The sequence below is a fragment of the Ceratotherium simum genome, chromosome 29, assembly GCF_057802395.1.
Source record: "Ceratotherium simum simum isolate JZ-2026a chromosome 29, ASM5780239v1, whole genome shotgun sequence".
NCBI lineage: Eukaryota > Metazoa > Chordata > Mammalia > Perissodactyla > Rhinocerotidae > Ceratotherium > Ceratotherium simum.
Genome location: NC_141928.1, coordinates 4,198,018 through 4,218,082, shown reverse-complemented (window position 1 = coordinate 4,218,082; position 20,065 = coordinate 4,198,018). Strand labels below are relative to the sequence as shown.

General features: G+C 55.6%; 2 protein-coding genes across 2 annotated transcripts; one reads left to right on the top strand and one right to left on the bottom strand.

The window, feature by feature from the left end:
- Nucleotides 1–12: 12 nt before the first annotated feature.
- On the top strand, nucleotides 13–5,161 carry SURF2 (surfeit 2). Its single transcript, XM_014782296.2, has 6 exons — nucleotides 13–153; nucleotides 311–465; nucleotides 1,427–1,530; nucleotides 3,928–4,116; nucleotides 4,328–4,494; nucleotides 5,057–5,161. Exons 1-6 carry the CDS (start codon nucleotides 76–78, stop codon nucleotides 5,135–5,137), a joined length of 774 nt encoding a protein of 257 aa, XP_014637782.1. The 5' UTR covers nucleotides 13–75; the 3' UTR covers nucleotides 5,138–5,161.
- A 321-nt stretch (nucleotides 5,162–5,482) lies between these two features.
- Nucleotides 5,483–19,715, bottom strand: SURF4 (surfeit 4). Its single transcript, XM_087418849.1, has 6 exons — nucleotides 19,546–19,715; nucleotides 11,281–11,467; nucleotides 10,506–10,582; nucleotides 9,825–9,868; nucleotides 9,101–9,287; nucleotides 5,483–7,954 (listed from the first exon to the last, which is right to left on the bottom strand). Exons 1-6 carry the CDS (start codon nucleotides 19,591–19,593, stop codon nucleotides 7,688–7,690), a joined length of 810 nt encoding a protein of 269 aa, XP_087274975.1. The 5' UTR covers nucleotides 19,594–19,715; the 3' UTR covers nucleotides 5,483–7,687.
- Between the last annotated feature and the right edge of the window lie 350 nt (nucleotides 19,716–20,065).

The following is a 20,065-nucleotide window of genomic DNA, read 5'->3' as shown; positions in this document are numbered from 1 at the left end:
CCCCGCCCTGAGCTCCGCCCCCGGCCCCACGTGGTTCCAGCGGCGCCGGCTCCCAGCTCCGTGGGCCGCCGAGCCATGGGCGAGCCTGCTGCCGACGTGCGCGCCTTCCTGCGCGAGCACCCGAGCCTGCGGCTGGAGCCCGGCGCCAGCAAGGTCTGCGGGTGCCCCTGACCGTCCTGGACCCCCTCACCGCCCCCGGGGGCCCGGGACCCCCCCGTATCCTCCCACCGCCCCCGGCTTCCCTCAACCGCCCCCCAGGACCCCTTCACTGCCCCTAGCACCCGCCTCCGACTGCTCCACCCGCCCGCAGGTGAGGTGCACTCTGACGGGCCACGAGCTGCCCTGCCGCCTGCCCGAGCTCCAGGTCTACACTCGCGGCAAGAAGTACCAGCGGCTGATTCGAGCCTCCCCGGCCTTCGACTACGCCGAGTTCGAGCCGCACATCGTGCCCAGCACCAAGAACCCGTATGTGGGCAGGGCGGCCTGGCACCGTAGGGTTCCGGGGCGGGGGCGGGCGGGCAGGCGGGCAGTTCTAGCGCTGAGTCTGGCCGCTGCTGGGCTGCAGACTCCGAAGTCCGACCCCTCCCGCTGGGTGAGCGCTCCTCGAGGACGCGCCAGTTCTGCAGGCCTGCCTTCCCGTGAGTTAGGAGACCTGGGATCCAGGCGGGCGTCCTGGGGCTGTGTCACCCGGATCGCGGCTGAGGCCCGCCCCGGGGGCATGTTTGCTGCTTTGTAGACGGGAGGGTTGTCACCTTGGCCTGTGGGCTTCATAGAGGATTGGAGCACTGGTGCTTGGTTAGCTTCACAGCTTTAAAGGAGAGCTTGGTTTTGTCTGAGAGTGTGTGGGCAATGGCGAATGCTCCCACTTATTGAGCATTTTGCCAGGCTAAGCCTTGAACATGCATTCTCATGCTGCAGCCATCTGGTGAGGCTGGCTAGGTCTCTCTTCCAGGTAAACGGTGAGGCCACAGTCAGTGTGTATCAGTGGTTTTTCCACCCTGGCTGCAGAGTGGAACTGCTTGGGAGTTTTTTTTGTTTGTTTTGTTTTTTGGTGAGGAAGATTGGCCCTGAGTTAACATCTGTTGCCAGTCCTCCTGTTTTTGCTTGAGCAAGATTCGCCATGAGATAACATCTGTCCCCATCTTCCTGTATTTTGTATGTGGGACACCACCACAGCATGGCTTGATGAGTGGTGCGTAGGTCCTTGCCCAGGATCCAGGCCTGTGAACCTCAGGCCGGGAAGTGGAGTGCACAAACTTAACCACTATGCTACCGGGCTGGCCCTGCTTGATGCCCAGGCCACGTCGTAGACCTCCCCCGTCGGACTCTCTGGCGGTGATTCCAAGATGGAGCCATGGTGGAGGCCCACTGGTCTGGATCCTTGCTTGTGAACTGTCCTTGCAAACCAGGTCTCCCTGCCCCTCAGGCACCAGCTGTTCTGCAAACTCACTCTGCGGCACATCAACAAGTCCCCGGAGCATGTGCTAAGGCATACCCAGGGCCGGCGGTACCAGAGAGCTCTGCGTAAATGTAAGTAGCCATGGGGTACCCAGACTGCCCAGGAGGAGCGTCCCTAGAAGGCAGAAATGGCGTCTCGGTCATCCTTCAGCAATACTTGGTGGATGCACCGGCCGGTCCCGTCACAGTGAGGAGAGCAACGATGGTAGAGACAGGTGCACAGCAAGGAGCAGACTCCCAAGTGATTGCAGGTTGTGTAAGAGCTGTGGAGGGAAGGGTGCCGGGGACGCCAGGCGGGCCTGCCCTGCCCTACGCAGGAGGCCTGGGAAAGGCTCTCCGAGGGTTTCTCTTGAGGCTGAGACTTGAGAGATGTGTGGACTGGGGGTGAGGTGCTCCAAGTAGAGGAAAGGGTCCTTGCGAGGTCTGAGGCAGAAAAACACTGGGCTGTGGGACGTTCTGAAGGACAGCCATTGTGCCCCCGTGCAAGGTGGGGTTAGAAAGTCAGGTGGGGATGAGACCACAGAGGGTCCTGGAGGCCGTGGTCAGGAGCATGTGCAGTGGGGATGCATTGAAAGGATTAAAGCCGGGACAGAGAACAGTTTGTGTCTCAGGATCACTTCTGCTCAGAGGGGGCACCCTGGCTGTGCAATCACCCAGGTGAAGACGGTGGTGGCTGGGTTGGTAACCCAGTCGGGTTACCAGGTGTTGGCAGGGAAGATGGAATGATGTGGACAGGTTTAGCTGTTTTGTGGATAGAATCAGTAGATGAGGGGAGGGAGGCGAGGAAGAAGTCAGCTGTGAATCCTAAGTTCCTGGCTTGTGCGCCTGTGGATGACGTGTCATTAAGTTAGGAGAGTGGAGTCTAGATGATAGGCTTTGTGGGGGAAATTAAAAGTCCCTTTGGACATTTTTAATTGGAGGTGTATCAGGGAGGGTGGCTGTTGAAAACATGGGTCAGCACTCAGATGAAGTCATTGACATAGAGATGGCATTTGCATCCATGGAGCCAGGTGAGAAGGGCCAGGGCTGGGCCTGAGCACAGAGGAGCCCCAGGATGGTGAGGAGGACCCGGATGGAGCGGTATCTGGGACAGAGGAGTTTCAAGGAGAAAGTGGTAGACTCTTATCAAATGTTACTGAAGGAAAGATGAGGACAGAAAAGTGACCTTGAGATTTGACAAAGGTAGCTGAGGTGGCATGGTGGGGACAGAGCCAGATTGGAAAGGGGTGGTAGACTGTAGCCTTGTGAGGCGGGCGAAGGGAGGACTGGGATGGGGACCCAGTCAGGTGGGTTTGATGCTGGGAAGATGAGGAAGACAAGTCCAAAGGCTTTATTTCCCAATGAAGAAATGAGACCCGGTCTCCACCTGAGGGTGAAAGTGGAGGATTGGGAAGGCAGGACACCCATTCCCTGGGCACCTTGCAGAGATTCCGCGCAGGCCCAGAGCCTGGGGGTTTGGTTTTCTCCAATCACGTTCAGCGCTAGGCATGGGCAGGAAGGAGCAGCGGGTAGGGGGGCGGCCTGGGCTGGGGTTCCCCCTGAGTAAGAGAGTAATGATGATGCGGGGCCGTGGAGCTGAGACAGGACGAGGAGGCAGTGAGGCCTCTTCGGTGGTGGCCTGGAGGAGTCAGAGCATGGCGGCGAGGGACGTCGCCGAGGGCGCTGTGAGGAGATGCTGGATGCAGGTTCTGGTGGGGACAAGGCTGCTGTGGGCCCGGAGCGGGTGGCAGAGATGAAGCGGGCTAGGGCTGCGGAGGTAGGCAGAAGTGGGCAGTGACATCCAAGGCCAGGCCCAGCAGGACTCGTCTACCCCGTGAGGGACAATGGTGGGAATTTTTGGGGGTGACAGTGAGAGCCAGCTCCCCCCATCCCCTCTCCCCGTGAGGGAGCTGCACTGGAATGGAGAGGCTTGTGCCAACGGAGGGCAAGCTCCAGCAGCCTGGCCCCTCCATGATGCCCTCCTCCTCACCAGGGGTCAGTCAGCACCCCCCACACCAGGGTGGGCTCCCTGAGTCCTCAGTGCTGGAGGGACCAGTGTGACTCCAATGAGGTCCTTCCATGGAAGCCTCATCCTGGCCCCTCCACCCCCAGCCAAGGGTCAGCAAGGCTTGGCTCCAGCTTCCACTGAGCCTCACCATCCAGGGTTGGGTCCTGGCCACAGTGCCTGCGAGGGGACTTCATTCTCCTGGAGACAGCCCGACACGGCTTCCATGCCAAGCTGCACTTATATCGGTGCCTGCTCAGTGCCCTTCCAGCTGCTGCTCCCTAGAGCCTGGCTGGTGCTGGTGGCCCAGGAGACCTCTACCATCTTCTTGGCTCTCGACCCACACCCCCGCTAGCCTCCCTCCTCTCCTGGGAGGAACTGAGCTGATGGTACTTACCTGCCACCACTAATTTTTACCCAGTGGGTGGCGTGTGGGGGCCGAGAGGATGAGGGAGGACTGGGCAGTGTGCTGGCCTGTCTCCCAGATGCAGAGTGCCAGGAGCAGGGTGTGGAGTATGTGCCTGCCTGCCTCCTGCACAAGAGGAGGAGGAGGGAAGACCAGATGGACAGTGACGGGCCACCTCACCCCAGAGAAGCCTTCTGGGAACCCGAATCCAGCAATGAGGATGGCGCCCCAAGTGACAGTGACGACAGTATGACAGACCTGTACCCACGTAAGCGGGAATGTGTCCCCTCCCCGTCCCGTGGATTTGGGTCTCGGCTGTCCAGTCCATTTCCTGTCAGCAGCAAGTGGGCTCTGGCCTGTTCCTGCCTCCCGCTGTGTGTGCTCCTCAAGCCCGGGGCCCAGGCTGATGGCTCTCCCACTCAGCCCCCTGCACAGGTGTGAACTCAACCTAAAACAGCCCATCTCTCTATTCCTTCCAGCCGAGCTGTTCACCAGAAAGGACCTGGGAGGCACTGAGCATGGGGACAACACTGATGACTTTTTGACAGATGATGAGGATGAGAAGCCAAGGCGCCCACGGGAGAAGGGCCCTGGGGATAGAGAGGGGATGGAAGTGGACCGGGAGATGGTCCTCAAGCGCAGGAAGGTGAGTCATACCTCCAGGGCTGCTAGCATGATAGCAGCTTCCTCTAGTGATTTTCAATTTCTTGAGAGAAATAAAAAAAAAAAAAACCTTTTCTGCAAATAAAATCCCAAGCTGACAATACATAAGGTAAGAGCCAAGGCTGCTCTGATGGGGAGGGGGGCCTGCCTCCTGGTTTGCACGTGTGCCGAAGCCGGGCTCCACAGAACGGGTTCAAGACGGCTGGTCTGCAGGATGACTGCCTGAGTGCAGACACTGCCCCTTACCCTTGCGACCAGAGCAGGAGTGAAGATTTCGTCCCCTGTGGTAGAGAAGCAGGATCAGGGCTAGAAGTAGTCAGGGTCTTTGTGGCAAGGTTTGGGAAGTCGAGGTGCTGCCTTTAAGGTGCTCCCTGGCATCGCCATGGAAGCCAGCAGCTGTGTGGGGAGCCGTGGGCGGAAAGCTGACCAGGGAGTTTCCAACTAAAACCTCCCTGTCTGTACAGACTGGGGGGCTCTGGACCCACAGCCCCTTCATCTCGGGTCAGAAAGGCTCCACTGATCGGAATTGTCTGTTCTTGCCACAGAAGCAGTTGGGCTCGTCCAAGAAGTTCAAGAGTCATCACTGCAAACCGAGGAGCTTCAGGTCTTTTAAACAGTCAGGTTAATAAAAGATTGCTGGAGACAACGCATCTTGACAGCCTCTGGAGAATCCTTCAGGCGTTCCACCCTGTGTTCCTCTTCAGGCCGCCTGCCATGCATCCTCTGAATGTCAGGGCGTCCCAGGGTCTTCTCCATCCACTCCTCGTTTGCTGCCCCAGAAGGCAGGGCTGGGGGTGTATCCTGCAGATGTCAGGGTCCCGTCCCCCACACCCAGGAAGGATTCTGTCTGGATGTGGCTTCTATGTGCTCCTCAGTGAAGCCTAGAGGGTCCGCCCGGCTCCCTGCAGATCCTGAGGAGAGCCCTGGCCAGGCCCCACCCTGGCTGAACAACAGCAGAGGATCACACTGCATACAACAAATGCCATTATTTATTTTGATGTGTTTCCAAAAATCAAAATGTTTTCAAACACAACTAAGTTATAAAATACAGCATAAAATGAGATTTATACCTATTTCCCACATAAAGCAAAAAAATTTTCAGAAATTGTTTTGCCAAACCAATTGGTAAAGCATATTCTTCTCTCCTCCCCACAGAGGCATCTACCCCTGTCACAGGCAGTAGCCCACTCAAGGCCAGGGGGGCGGGGACAACCTCCAATATCCAGGGTGACTAGTGAGGACCACGCCCCTCGGCCTCCTGGGGTCGATCCCAGCTTCCACAAACCAACAAAGGTCTTCTGAGTGAGGGCCAGGGAGCACCCGTACCCTGCCAGAAACAGTGCCACAGAGAGACTGCGACGGGACTGTCACGCTGTGTTAACGGGGAAGGGGGTGTGGACCCAGAGACGGCCCTGCTGAGGTGGAAACAAACCACTTTCATGTAGTGAGCGTCGAGTGAAGCAGAAAAGCTCTCTGTCCTTAAGCCATTGCTTCATCTCATAAATACCAGGGAAGCACGGAGGCAGGCCTTCAGGGGAGGGTTTAGGAACATCTTGGGATGAGCCTGTGCTGTGGCTGGGACACAAGGTGGGGTGTTGAAAGGTGTGCCATTGCTCCCCTCAGGTTAGGTGGGTCCAGGCTGCAGAGCCAGGGAAGGTCCTAAGAGCACTGGTGGGCAAAGCAGGCCTCAGCCCTGTGCTGGGAAGCTAACCAGGGGCACATGGAGGCTCCCCACCGCACCATAGCTCTAGTCTGAAAAGTAAACGTGGAGCTGGCTCAGGCCTGACCCCCAGGAGCCTGGGGATGGCCCTCAGGCTTGCACACCTAGTTGATGAAACCAGAGAAGAAAAGACAAGCTCCAAGGAAGTCCCCGTTCTGAGTTTGGTCAGCCTCACCCAGTCTGCCCTGCAGAAGGATCTGGGGGCAGGACCAGTGGGAGGCAGAGATGTTCTGACTCTCTCCCCGTGGCATCCGCTACAACGCAGATGAGTGGAGAACAGCAACAGCACTCACACCCCCCAAGAAGAGAAACACAATATAAGGCAATGTTAGAAAACTTTAAATACAGCATTAAGATCCAATCAGTAAGGCATCACAAATTGTAAAAAGTAATTTGGGCTGCATCCAGCATAGCAAATAGACAATCGGAGCAAGCAGCAGCCTCATGAAGATGGTAAGTCATGGCTGCACAGCCTGGGAGGAATCCCTCCAGCCAAAGAAAAGCCAGGCTGGGCACTCAGCCAGGTCGGCGCTCTGCCCACGGTGTCAGCCACGGCTCTACGAAAAGGTCGAGTGTGAGGTAACTGGTCTGAGAGCCCGCTGTCACTGCTCTGCCCCACGGTGGCGGTTGTTCCTCCTAAACCGGTCAAATGGGAGCAGCCGAGGCCAACGTGCAGACATGCTGCCAGACCCTGGTCAGCATGCCGGTCCCTGTGGGCTCTAGGTGGTGTCCCGAGGACTTCCAGCCCACCGTCCAGACCGTGAGCCACTAAAGCTCCCGGGGTATCACCCCATAAAACAATTAAGCACCAATCCAAGACAACTTTCTGATTAATGACTTTTACCATCAACAGCAGCCTCAGTCGCCATCTAATACTGCATCATTCCCTGGGTTTTGGGTTTCTCTAAATGTTTTCATTGTCCCTATATTATAACACAGGGCAGAAACAATGTAGAAGCCACTGGTGCGATTTTAAACCAGTGAGTTTGACAGTGTGTTTGATGTTTGGCTGGGCCATCCCAAATCTTTTAGTAGTTTTAGCTAAACACATAAACTTTAAAAAAATAAGAGGGAGACTGCTTTGAATGACACACAACTGTATCTGCTCACAGTACAGCTTGAAGGCCCCCCACCCCCCCAAAAAAGAGAAATGAAAATAGGACTGAGAGACCACAGCCAACCACACTGCTCACTCTGGGAAGCCGAGGCCTTGCCTTGGGGAGGGAGGTGCTAACCGTCCAGCCGGCCAGCTCTGAATGGTCAGATATCAGGTTGTGGGTCCAGAGCAGATTTAGCCATCAATTTTTAGGTGTCTGCAAATAAAGTTCTCAAAACATCTGTGCCTTTACCAAGGGAGGGAAGGGAAGAGGATACATAAATGCTGGCAGTTCTGTCGAATCCACCACGAATGAGTCCTCGATGGCTACGGGTCTTAGCCAGGCAGGGAAGGGGTCTGTTACCACTCTTTCTTCTTCTCGTCCATGGAGACGCCCCCGGGGCCCAGAGCCACCACCAGGAGCAAGCCTCCGATCACCGACATGGTCTGGAAGAAGTCGTACTTCAGGAAGTCGTGCATGGGCTTATAGACAGGAATGGTCCAGAAGGCGTTGAAATACACGTTGATGGCAAACAGCCAGACGACAAGAGTCAAAGCGGCCAGCTTGGTCTTAAAACCAATGGCCACTAAAATCATCAGAGCCGTGCCCACAATGTTCTGGAGAATCTGCGTAGGTTGAAAGGTAAGAAATTCAAAATAAATGTGAGGAAGAAGAGACATATCACGTTTTGCGTGTGTGTGCGCGCACATGTGTGTGTGTGAGGAAGACTAGCCCTGAGCTAACATCTGCCAATCCCCTCTGTTTGCTGAGGAAGACTGGCCCTGGGCTAACATCCGCCAATCCCCTCTGTTTGCTGAGGAAGACCGGCCCTGGGCTAACATCCATGCCCATCTTCCTCTACTTTATATGGGACCCTGCCACAGCATGGCTTGACAAGCAGTGCGTTGGTCTGCGCCCAGGATCCAAACCTGCAAACCCCAGGCCGGCAAAGCAGAGTGCGTGAACTTAACCACTGAACCACCGGGCCGGCCCTGAGACGTATCATGTTTTATCAACAGGCAAGTTCCTTCTGCCCCGTGTCACTGAAGTATCTGTGCCAGGGTGATGCAACTAAGGGGTGTGTGGAGAGGCAGCCGCTTAGGAGCTGGAGTCTGCATTACAAGTGGAGAATAAAAACGGGGGACGATAGGGGCCGTAGATAAAGCAGCATTTTGAACCATGAAAGGTCTGGAGAAGATGAAAAGCAAGTCTCCAATTAATAGGCTGTGATTTACCAAGACACACAGGTGGGCCTCTAAGCCATAGCTCCATTCCCCAGTGCTCCTCAGAACCAACCTCTCCCCTCTCCCCCAGCACCAGGAGCCCCTCCTGGGTGCAGTCGGCTATAAAGACATGCTCTGTAAGCTCCTCGGGACCAGGACAGAACCTTCTTCAACTCTGCACCCCAATACCTGGCACACAAAAAGTACACGATAAAGGTACAAGTGGGAGGAAGGAAAGAAAAAGAAGAGGAATCTGTGTAGAGAACCTCGGTCGAACAGCCTGGAGAGCCAGCGCACCAGTCTTCCAGTAAGGTCAGGGAGATTCTGGACTCAATTTGTCGGAAAGGCAGCTTCTTGGCACTCAAGAGCTTAGAGGTTTCTTGTTTCTTTTCATAGGATCAAAATGTTTGCTTCCTTTGAGCCAACTCATTCCAGTGGCCCCTTGACCATGCTTAGTACACAACCAGGGAAGAGGGGGGCAGGGCTGGGAGGACAGCACGCCTTCTCGGACAGGAGACCAGAGCCGTCTAGGCAAGCAGGAACACTTACCGAGAAGAAGCTGGCGTCAAAGTGCAGGAGGGTCATGAACATCAAGACCAGCAGGACCCTGCCTCCGAGCTGCATGTACTGTTTGGGGGAGCTCTCGCGCACGGTGGGGACGCCGGCGAACATGCTCTTCCCCTCAGACCGGGACTCCGCCAAGAGCAGCAACAAGCCTCCTCCCAGAGCCAGGTTCCTGAGGAACAGGAATGCCGGGCTAGTCGCTAAGGCTCATGGGGCACTACAAGCGCCCGTGAGACCACAGTGGGACACCCTGCCGTGAGCACATCCCTCACTCCACGCTCCAAGCAGGACCGGGCGGGCCTGAGTCCACAGGACCAAAGACCTGAGTCACACCTATGGAAAGCCTTACAGGACTGAAGACACAGGTGTGTCTGTCCTGTGTCCTTACCCCAAACAGTGACGGGGAACCTGAACACACACGGAACCCAGGCCCAGCTCGGCTTTACTGCTGACCAGTAGGTGCCCCTGAGCAAGTGTGTTTTCACTGGGACCCTCATTCTCTCCCTCGTGAAATGTGGAGTCGGGAGAGACGACTGCTTTCTCACCAGTGTCCTAGGCGCCCTGGGTGGGGCTGGAAAAGGCTCTGCCAACATCCACTACAGAGTCTAAGCAGCTCAGTTTGGACACAAAGAAGTTGATTCCAACCGATAGTTACTGAGTTAGAGATATGAGGAAAGTACACTAAACTCACCGACAAGAATGCACCTACCTCATCAGAAACTTCAAGTCCCATAAAATGCTGTAGGCAATCGTCTGAAGGCAACAGAGGAGAGAGAGAAACTTGAGTCCCAGCATTTTCAAACGAACTTCTATTTCTATGGAACTACTAGCATTAGGCAATCTTTCCAGTGAGAAGAGAAGATACACGAAAGCGTGCTGGGACACCTGCAAGGCCAACAGCACGGCTCTGCACAGCTCAGAGCGTGCTGGTGGGCCCCCGGCCCGTTTATCAAGCACCCGCTCAATCACAGCTGTGCCCGAGATGCTCGGGAGAACACGGCGGTCCAGACCACTGATCTAGACTGAAATGTTATGTGTTAAACATTTCATCTGAAGAGCTGGGCATTCTTCTTTATGAAGTAAAACGATAACAAGACAGGGTCCTGGCGGCGGCCAACCTCATGACTTGTCCCCTTGTCAAAGGAAACTCAGGGAAGCGGCAAAAGGTAGGCCCGGCTCCCAGAGCTCGGCACTTGGGCACCGCTCGGCCACACGCTTCTCCTGAGCTTGCCTTGAGGAAAACCTAGTGATTTCTCAGAAGAGAAAATGAGTTCCAGGCAGAGACACACACAGGGCTGAAGGGGAGTGAAGCTGAGTCCTCAGAATGCCTTTCCAGAAGCTCTGCTCCGCCAGAGCCAGGAAAAGGGAGGCCCCCACTGTGCGTGTCTACCTGCAGTGCTATGATTCCGAAGAGCCCAAAGCAGGCGTACTGCACGAAGTTCCTGCTCAACACCAGGATGCAGCCAGCTGGAAAGGAGAGGCCAAAGGTCAGGGGACACTGCCACAGCAGCTGCCACCGCAACTGGCCCTCTGGTGCAGTGGCAGCCCAACTATCTACCCCATGCAAAAAGCAAGTTCCGGGAGAACTAATGATAGGCATGACCACACACGTCAATTGGACTTGATGTATCAAAACCACTGGTCTAGAAAGTGGATCTCTTGTGACAGAGACAGGCCATTTTCCAGAGTCAGCTGTCCATCAGAGGCTCTGCTGTGGAGAGCTTCAGGATGGCTGAAAAGCACAAGTCCCTTTCTTGCCCCATATGTACAAAGAGGGTGGGCTGCCACCAGAAGACGGTGGTCAGGAGCAGACAGACCTGAAGCTGCCATGAGCCACGTTCCAGTCTAATGCTCTCCTTCCTGTTTACCCCTATTTATCCTTTCCAGACACCTCTGTTTTTGACCACCTGGGCCCCGCACTGGCCTACCCAGGTCACCCAGTTGCCAACATCTCCTGCTCTGGGCACATAAAAACAGGGACTGTATCATTAGCCCAGGGTTGAACACGAGCACCACCCAGATGCTTGCAGAACCAACTCCCAGCCCTGGAAAGAAGGGAAGGGGAGCAGACGACTATCCCAGGAGACCCTCCAGCTCAAACGCGGCCTCCCCATCTCTCATGGTCGGCACTTGGCCATGGTGTTGGTGGCGTAGGGGGCACTCACTCAGCTGCCCGAGCAAGTTGAGGATCACGAAGGAGGAGGCCAGCAGGTAGCCGCAGTTCCAGGTGCTGTCGATGTAGTCCCGCTGCTCGCCCCACTGGAACCACATGCGGATGCCATCCTCCAGGAAGGTGCTGATCAGGCAGAGGCGCGCCACGTGAGGGAGGTACTGCTTCGTGACTCGGAGGAACTGCAGGCCACAGAAACCGCCGGGTGAGGAGGCTGCAGCAGGGACAGCAGACCCTAGCCAGGCGCTTCCTGGGTGGGGGCGCGTGGGCACTCGGCACCTGCTCCCAGCACTGCCCTGTAGGTCTGGATGTGTGACAACCCAAGCATCAGTCCCAGAGAGGGACGACTCGGCACTGGGCTCAGACCCCCCTACAGCGACAGACACGACGCTCTCCTATGACCTCCTCTATGATCTCAGCAGACGTGTAGGTGGCAACTACAGTTGTCAAACATGGAACTGCCACAACACACCCAGCACCTAATCTCAGTCAAAGGCATGAGCAAATCAGAATCACCGAATGACAGGCTGAAGAGGCCCTCCGAGACCATCTGAGTTTCTCCACTCGGCACTCCCGCACTTGGGCCCGGGTCATGCTTCACTGTGCGGGCGTCCGGCACTAAAGGGTGTTTAGCGACATCCGTGGCCTCTACCCACTGGTTGCTATTAGCAGCCCCCCTCCAACTGTGATAAGCGAAAATCCCTCCAGGCATTGCTGCATGTCCCCTGAGGGGGAAAATCACCAGCCCTCATTCAGAAGCTCCGATCTAGTCCAACCTCTCATTTTACAACCAGCAAACTGAAGCCGAGGGGAGAGGGCTCACCCAGAGCTGTGCGGACCCGACACTGCCATGCTGAGGCTTGACCCGGCCTCCTGGTCACACATAGCTGAGCCTGTGGCCTCCCAGCCACCCCAGTGACGCTCAGAGCCCCTCCAGACAGAAGAGAGCTGGGCACTCTCTTGAGACGACAATCTGCTTAGGTGACAGCCGGGGTCCCAGCCCCAGAGGGCCTCATGGTTGGCCAAGCAGTAAGCTCACGTGTTTACACTTATCCAAAATCTCCCAAGCAGTGAGAGGACACGCCAGGCTCTGGCCAGCACGTGTGTGGAGGTAGGAACGACAGTGCATGTCCCAGCCCCTCACAGAGTTCCCCTCCAGAGACTCAAGATCAGCCTTGGGCAACTGTGTGTGTGCAACAGCTGTGAGCAACACAGGAACTGGTGTGGCAATGGCTGGGAAGCTCTGGGATTTTTTAAAAACCTGTGTAGCCCAAAGCAAATTGAAACCACGCTAACAAATGGGATGGACAACTGTTTAAACAGCAATGAAATTCAAGTGTGAGAAATCCCTGGCAAATGTCAGAGAGAGAAAACCACACTGATAACTTCCTCCTGCTCTGTGCGAGTTCTGCCATTCCTGATTAGGAGACAAATATGCAGGTCAAACTGAGGTACAAATGTCATTCCGGTGCACACCACGCACCTTCTCATACCAATCACTCAAAGCTGAGATACAAAGGGAAAGAAACCCTACGATATACGATAACACAGCAGGACCTGGGGAGAAAGACCGGGGACCAACCCACGTGAGTGACGTGTCAGGACTCGAGAGTCTAAAGGGCATCATGAGTCTGACCCCTCAAAGGGACAGTCAAATCAACGTCACAGTCCCTCTTAGGGCTGACTACATCTATTGTTGGAATAAATGAAGGTGTATATGAGACCGTTTCTTAATTTTTGGCATTTTGAAAAGTTGCTTTCAAGTCCTAGAAACTGCTGAAGCTGTCGATCACAGTTACTGAGCCTCTGGTTGTTTAGATAAAACTTTAGTTCCTCAACTTTGGCTCAGTCAGCACAGAGAACTCCCCTCCCGGTCTGATCCGACTGGCTCACCTGGAGGAGGAAGAGGAGTAAGAGGTTACAAGCCAGGTGTCATTCTCTTCAAATCCACTGAGCTAGAGCCCTGAGGTGTTGCTTCTGCACACATCTGTCAGCCCTTGACCCCCACTGAAGTGGTGGCAGAAGTCACAGTGAGAGACAGACAGATGCCCAGACAATCAACGAAGCGGGTACAGGGGCTGAAGCACGGGCTGAGGCTGAGGCCCCCTGTTCTCATCCTGGCTCTGACACCCGCCAGCCAGTGTGCTGTGTGACTGTGGACAAGATGAGTTACTTTTGGGGTGGGGGGGTCTCTGCTGTCCTTCTACACAGTGAGGACAGCTGGACTGATGTTTGCTAAGATTCTTTCCAACTTAAGCAGAGGAGAAAAGGGAAGGAGAAAGGGGCTTGTTTCAAAAAAAAAAAAAGGGCCCCAGTATTCCTATGCAAATTCTGGAGTCCACGCAGAGACAAACACAGGAAGTATGCACACTCGGTGTGAACACACACACGTGCGTATCAGATGAGGGTGTACGGGGACAGCTGACGCCACACACACACCCTCCCATTTCTGCTTCACGGCCCAAATGCTTTCGACATGCCCAGCAACAGTGTAATCATCCCCTTCGGTGAGGAGACAGGGCGCCTCCTCGGCTTGAATGCGATGGCCTTTGTGTCGGGGCCAAGCCAAGAGGCCCTGGCAACGACCCAGGCCTCACCTGGACATATACAGCTGGGGAGGAGCAATGGCAAGAGTGGCAGAGCTGCACAGGAAGGCTGCAGACTCAGAGAGACTGGGGCCATGGCAGGACTCCCGGGGGAGGGTGACCCCAAAAGGCAGCACAGAGACAGACATCGGAGGTGTTCTGACTTGCCTCCAAACTGGTGCTGAAAGCCGCTCACCGCCAAGTCTGCCCCATCGCCGTGCTCACCAGAGAGGAGCAAACAAGCCCAGGCCCATGGGGCTTCGGTCTACGCCGCCTCAGCTAAAGCACCCCGTCGAACACACTCATTTGCTCCGCAGCACAGCCCGCGAGATGGACGCGGTGTTTAAAAGCCTCTGGGATGAGTCTGTACTCTTAATTTGAGTGTCTGGGTCAAGAGGATTAAAGAGCAACAGCGAGAATCTCCCCTTCAGATCGGTAAGTCACTCCTCCCTCCCGTGCAGACATGCCCAAGGAGACAGACACCTCTTTGCTTTGGGAAAAAAATGCAAAAATCCAGGTATTTGCGCTCTGAACTAAGCATGTACCTGACTTTCCAAGTCAAATGTGGTCTAGGTTTAAGGTTGACTATTTTATAAGTCAGGCTGATCCAGAGGCTCTTTTAAACCAGCCATCCTCTAATGAGCACCTGTTCGGACTGAACACGGAAGAAAAAAACTATGTTTAATAACGAGACCAGGGGCCGGCCCTGTGGCTTAGTGGTTAAGCATGCGCGTTCCACTGCTGGTGGCCCGGGTTCGGATCCTGGGCGCGCACCGACGCACCGCTTGTCTGGCCACGCTGAGGCCACGTCCCACATACAGCAACTAGAAGGATGTGCAACTATGACACACAACTATCTACTGGGGCTTTGGGGGAAAAATAAATAAATAAAATTATATATAAAAAAAAACTAACGAGACCAGACCCAATTTTCACCTTATTCCCTACATGCGTTTTGGTCACAACGGTTCAGACTTGGCCACTGAACCCACATCATGCTACCTTAGACAATGTCCCAAAGCCAGTGTCCCCTCTGGACAGCAGAGAAGAGCCCCCAGATCAGGCATCCAGGTGCACCCGAGGGCTGGGAACAGTCCCCCGACAGGCGCTCGGGCTATGCCAGCATCCAGCACGTGCCATGGGTCCTGAAGGCCAGGGGCTGCCTGCCGACTATGCCCGCTGCAAGCACATCCTGCCCGTGACTGCCGCTCCCGGGAGAGACTCGTGGAGGCAGACACAAAGTCGGGGGAGCCCGCAGGAGGGGCAAGGACAGTTCATCGCCCTCTGTGGGGCAGGCCTTTCAGAGGAGTCTCCCAGGACCTCACAGTCAGGCACGATATGGTTCACAAGCAGCGACAGCAGCTGAGTAACTTCAGAAATATGGAAAGCTGAAACTTGTTTACAAGGGGTTATTATTTTAAAGAACTGAAGGGGATTTAAGAAACGTAATCATACCCATCCTGAGATGTAACTTGGAATATAATGACCATGTCACACAGCACAACTCACAAAAACCTACTTTCTCTAAGTATCCCGGACAAAAGGAACTGAGGAAAGCAGTCTGCAGGGCTTGGTTAACGAGAACTTCGAGCAGGAGAGAAAGGCAGGTCAGCTCCCCTGACCACCGAGGACTGGGCCTGCCCTTCTCAGGGGCACATCCCAGGAAATTAGAACCTGCGGCCGGGGGACGTCCTCATATCCGGCTGAGTCAGGGCTGGTGCAAGAGTTCGGTGAATCACAGATGCGCATCCAACAGGCCCCCAGAACTCCAAGTCTCCCTGCGGGCTGCTCTGTAGGTTCATGCTGCACCTCAAGGTAAGCTGGAGAGATGGCCTGGCTTTCCCTGCTAAGAATCCATGTGTGACAAAGAGCCTAACTGCAGGAGAGCAGCGACAGGCCACATGGAAGAGAACACGGCTGTGCCTCACCTTCCGGCAGAAGCCTCGCTAACCACAGTCTCCTCCACGTCTTCCCCCAACTCCCCAGAAGAGGTGAGGTGGCTTTTCTTAACCTCCTGTCTCAGCCGGGCAAGCAGGGAAGGCTGAGTCAGCTCTTCTTTGCCTTCTCTCCACACTCCTTATGGCACAGGGCAGGCAGCCCTTGAGGGGGTGGGGGTGACAGAGCACAGAAACAAGAGGAAAACGCTCAGAACCCACACTGTCACCAGAAGCCTACCCACACCCACGCACCGTTAATCCAGAGCCCTCACACCTGTGACTACACATGCCCAGTTCAGTGTCCTGTCGGGGCCATCCGAGCTACCCAACACTAGACCAGAGGCCAAAGGGAGCTCCTGGGGGTGAATGCTCCCAGGACTGGCTCTGTCGTGCGAAAGGACAGGTAAAAAAATCAAAGGCCACAGTGGAGAGCAAGGCACTACGCAGCTTATCTGTCACCTTGGTGATGAGCCAGCAGGCAGAACCCATTAAGCACTAATACTCCTGTTTACTGGGGTAATTGTGCTGGGAAGTGACAGTTTGCAGATCAGCAGCGAGAGCCAGCTCCTGGGCACAGACACAATTTTGGATTGCTGAGTTCATTGGTCTCTGGCCCCTTCCGCCTGGTCTCAGATGGCTTCCGAATGCCTAGCTCCCGCAGAGAGCACTCTCAGCAGTTTCCCCAGGGCCTGGCTTCCAGGGACCAGGAGGACACTGTCCCTGGCTGCCCAGGGCAAGGACTTCGATGCCAGAGATGCAGCTCGGAAGGAGCCTCACCCTCTAACCTTGTACCCTGTGCTCTAGCCTCTGCAGACCTGAAGGAAAGGGTGCAGTATGGCCAAGCAGCAAGGAGCTCAGCCTTTGGGGTACCAAGACTTGGACTCAAAACTTCAGCCTGCCACATGCTGTGCAAGATCACAGCAAACCTCCCTCTCCGCATCTGAAGGTGCACACACCATGGCCAACCTCATACAGTCTGGAGGGTGACTGGGGGACCAGGCCCTGTGCTGGCATATTAAAGGTTCAGTATTATTGTCATAACTCTCCAAGGATGCACAGGCCTTCTTAAGTCCCACTCTCAGCAGCCCAGACTTTCTGGTCAAATCCTGTCACTTCATTTTTGCTTTTGTCTTCTGAAGACAAGGTTAGAAAAAATGGACATGTCACATTATCTGAGCAGTGACTTCAATGATATTTCCCCACTCCCTTCAAATTAGATCATTTTCATTTTAAAAGCCTGGATGCTCAGCACCTTCATTATTGGCAGCTTTGTTTTAATACTATGTGGATAAATGTTACAAACAAAAGCCCCACCCCAGCTTGGCCAGATTTTGTCCATAGGAAGCTGTCACTGGCTCTGCACCCATTATCTGCCCGTGTCCTCCTCCAGCGCCAAGCCCACCTGTGGCAGAAGAGGCTCCTGACTTTGGTTGTGAAGAGCACGAAGGCCGCTGCCCTCCCGAGCAGCCCACAAAGGGGCACGCAGGCACCCCATACAAGGCAGGATGTATGTGGCACTAGCCGCAAGGTCAGAGCCTGGGTCTCCTCCCAGGGCTGTGGCCCCAGGCCAGTCCAGGAGCCTCAGCAGGCCTCGCCTTCCTTCCCCACAGTAACTTGGTGCAGGCCGACCCGGAGGCCGACGTATGCCCCTCAAGGGCCTTCTGGTTCCAAGGTTCTGCTTCTTTCATTTAAAACACACAAAATAGGGCCGGCCCTGTGGCTTGGTGGTTAAGTGCGCGCGCTCTGATGCTGGTGGCCCGGGTTCGGATCCCGGGTGCGCATCGAGGCACCACTTCTCCGTTCATCCTGAGGCCGAGTCCCACATACAACAACTAGAAGGATGTGCAGCTACGACACACAACTATCCACTGGGGCTTTGGGAAAAATAAAATAAATAAAATCTTAAAAAAAAAAAATAAATAAAAAATAAATAAAACACACAAAATGCATGGAGAAAAAGAAGAAAGGATTACATAAAGACATCCTGAACTTTTTTTTTCCAGTATGAGAGTTTATCATTTGACAGTTGGCAGCAGTTTGATTGGAGACATTTTATCTAGATTTGGTTATGAAATTCACTTGCAAAACCACGGTTTTCTAGGCTGAAGAGCAAGTATATGTAGCTCTCACGGTTCCCTTGGCTAAAAGGAGCCATCTTCTTAGGGAGTTGCTACTTGGGGAAATAAAATTGGGTCACTAAAATTATGTCAATGAAAACTGACAAACAAACAAGACCTACTTGGTTCTTGAGAGCTTTCGATATGAATTTTTAAATTGTGTCTGTAAACACAAAATCATGACGTTAGAAAAACTATTTCTTCAAGTTGATATACTTTTTCCCCCCAAAATTAGTTTTCAAATATCAGCTCACAGGAAGGTGGTGCACTGAGACCCCAATTACGAGGCCACACAGAAAGACATCACCCCTCAAGAGGAACGATGGAAAATCTCATTCACCAATAACTGATCAGAAAACACTTACTATTTTTTGAAGTCACACACACACAAACATACGCGTTCCAGTAAGCCTAGTCTCAGAGTATGATTACTCAATACCACCCCCGTAAAAATTAAAAATTTAACCTCACTCCATTTAACTCGGGCAAAGCCACAAGACATGAAGAGAACCAAGGAAAGACATGCAGTTGGGCCAGACCGACCTGCCTGCAGGGATACGGTTAGTCTGTATACATAACGGGATATTCTTAGAAGTAAAAGGCACACAGCTAAATAATTACCACCAAGTCTTTTTTCCAAGCTTAACCAAAAAACAGCTGGAAGCTCTGTCCTCTCCCCTTTCCAGGATCTGATCTGTCCATCTAGTTTTTGAATACCTTTAACAATTACTCAACCACCTGTTTCGAGGGCTTCCCTGTTGCTCAGAATGCCACCTGTACACTTCTGGAAGGAGAAAACCCAGGAAGATAGGCTTCCCCTCCTCCCAGGTTTGTGTACAGATAAATACCCATTCAATTCAGTCCCAGGGCAGAGTCCAAACAGGGAGAGAAAACGCAGGGAGGGTCAAAGAGACCCCATGAGTCCAACAACTGGGAGAGACAAAAGAAAAAGTGCTGTGGCTTTCTGTGGTTGGGGTGCATACCAGGGCGCCCCCTCTCCTCTGGAAGGACCCCCAGGCCTCCAGTCTGACCAACCCCTGTCCAGGATCAGAGCTCCCCGCCCCGCCTCCTAAGAGTGCCCAGTAAAAGGAAAAGGGTGCTGGGAGAACCCCAACATTTCAGAATGGAGAGGACGCTCCCCAAGCACTCCAGGACTCGGGCCGCCTTCTCAGGAGGCAGCCACTCAACCCCTCACCCCCCAGGAGGGCCCAGGCCGGGCTGGGGGCCGGGCACCCCGAGCGGGTGCCGAGCACGGGGCCAAGAACACACCCCAGCCCTGGTGGGGGGGCGGCAACCGGGCAGGCGGGGCCTGCAGGCCGGGTTTGGGGGTGCGCCGGGCCGGCCCACGAGCCCAGGAGGGAGCGCCCCGGTTGGGGGAGCGGGCGCGATCCCTCGGAGGGGGCGGGAGGGGAGGCGGAGGGGAGGCCCAGGCCTCGGGCGGCCTGCGGGCGGGGGCGGCCGGGGCTCGGGGCCGGGGCCGGCGGCGCGGGCGGGCCGGTCGGGGGCCGGGGGAGGGAGCCCGGGAAGGCTGTTCGGGGGAGGGGCCCCACGGAGGGGTCGGGGGAGGGGGTTCTCGGGGAGGGGGCTCCGGGGAGGGGCCGGCCGGGGCCGCAGGCCGCACCTGGTCGGCGAAGTCCTCGGCCGTGCCCATCAGGTCGTTCTGGCCCATGGCGGCGGCGGGAGGCTCGGCTCGCTCGCTCGCTCGCTCGCTCGGCGCTCGGCCCGTCGGCGCCCGCGCCCGCTGCGGCCTCCACAGGAAGTGCCCGGCGCCCGGCCTCGCTCCTCGTCAGCAGCTCCCGCGGCTGCCACGTAGGCCAAGCCTTAAAGGGGCCGCGCCGCCGGGCCCGCCCCGGCCGCGCCTTAAAGGGGCCGCGCGCCGCCCGCCGCCGCCGCCGCCCCGCGCCCGCCTCGCCCTCGGGTCCTGCCCACCGCACGCTCTGGTCCCGCCCACCGCACGCTATGGCCACGCCCATAAGGCACTCTAGCCCCGCCCGCCGCGCTCGAGGCTCCGCCCACCACGCACTTAAAGGCGGCCAGGGCCTGAGGGCCCCGGGCCGGCAGGGACGCACGCGTGGCCCAGCGGACGTCGTTCTGGCAGGGAGGGCCCGGGGTCAGGCAGACACACCTGGGGCTAAGGGTCG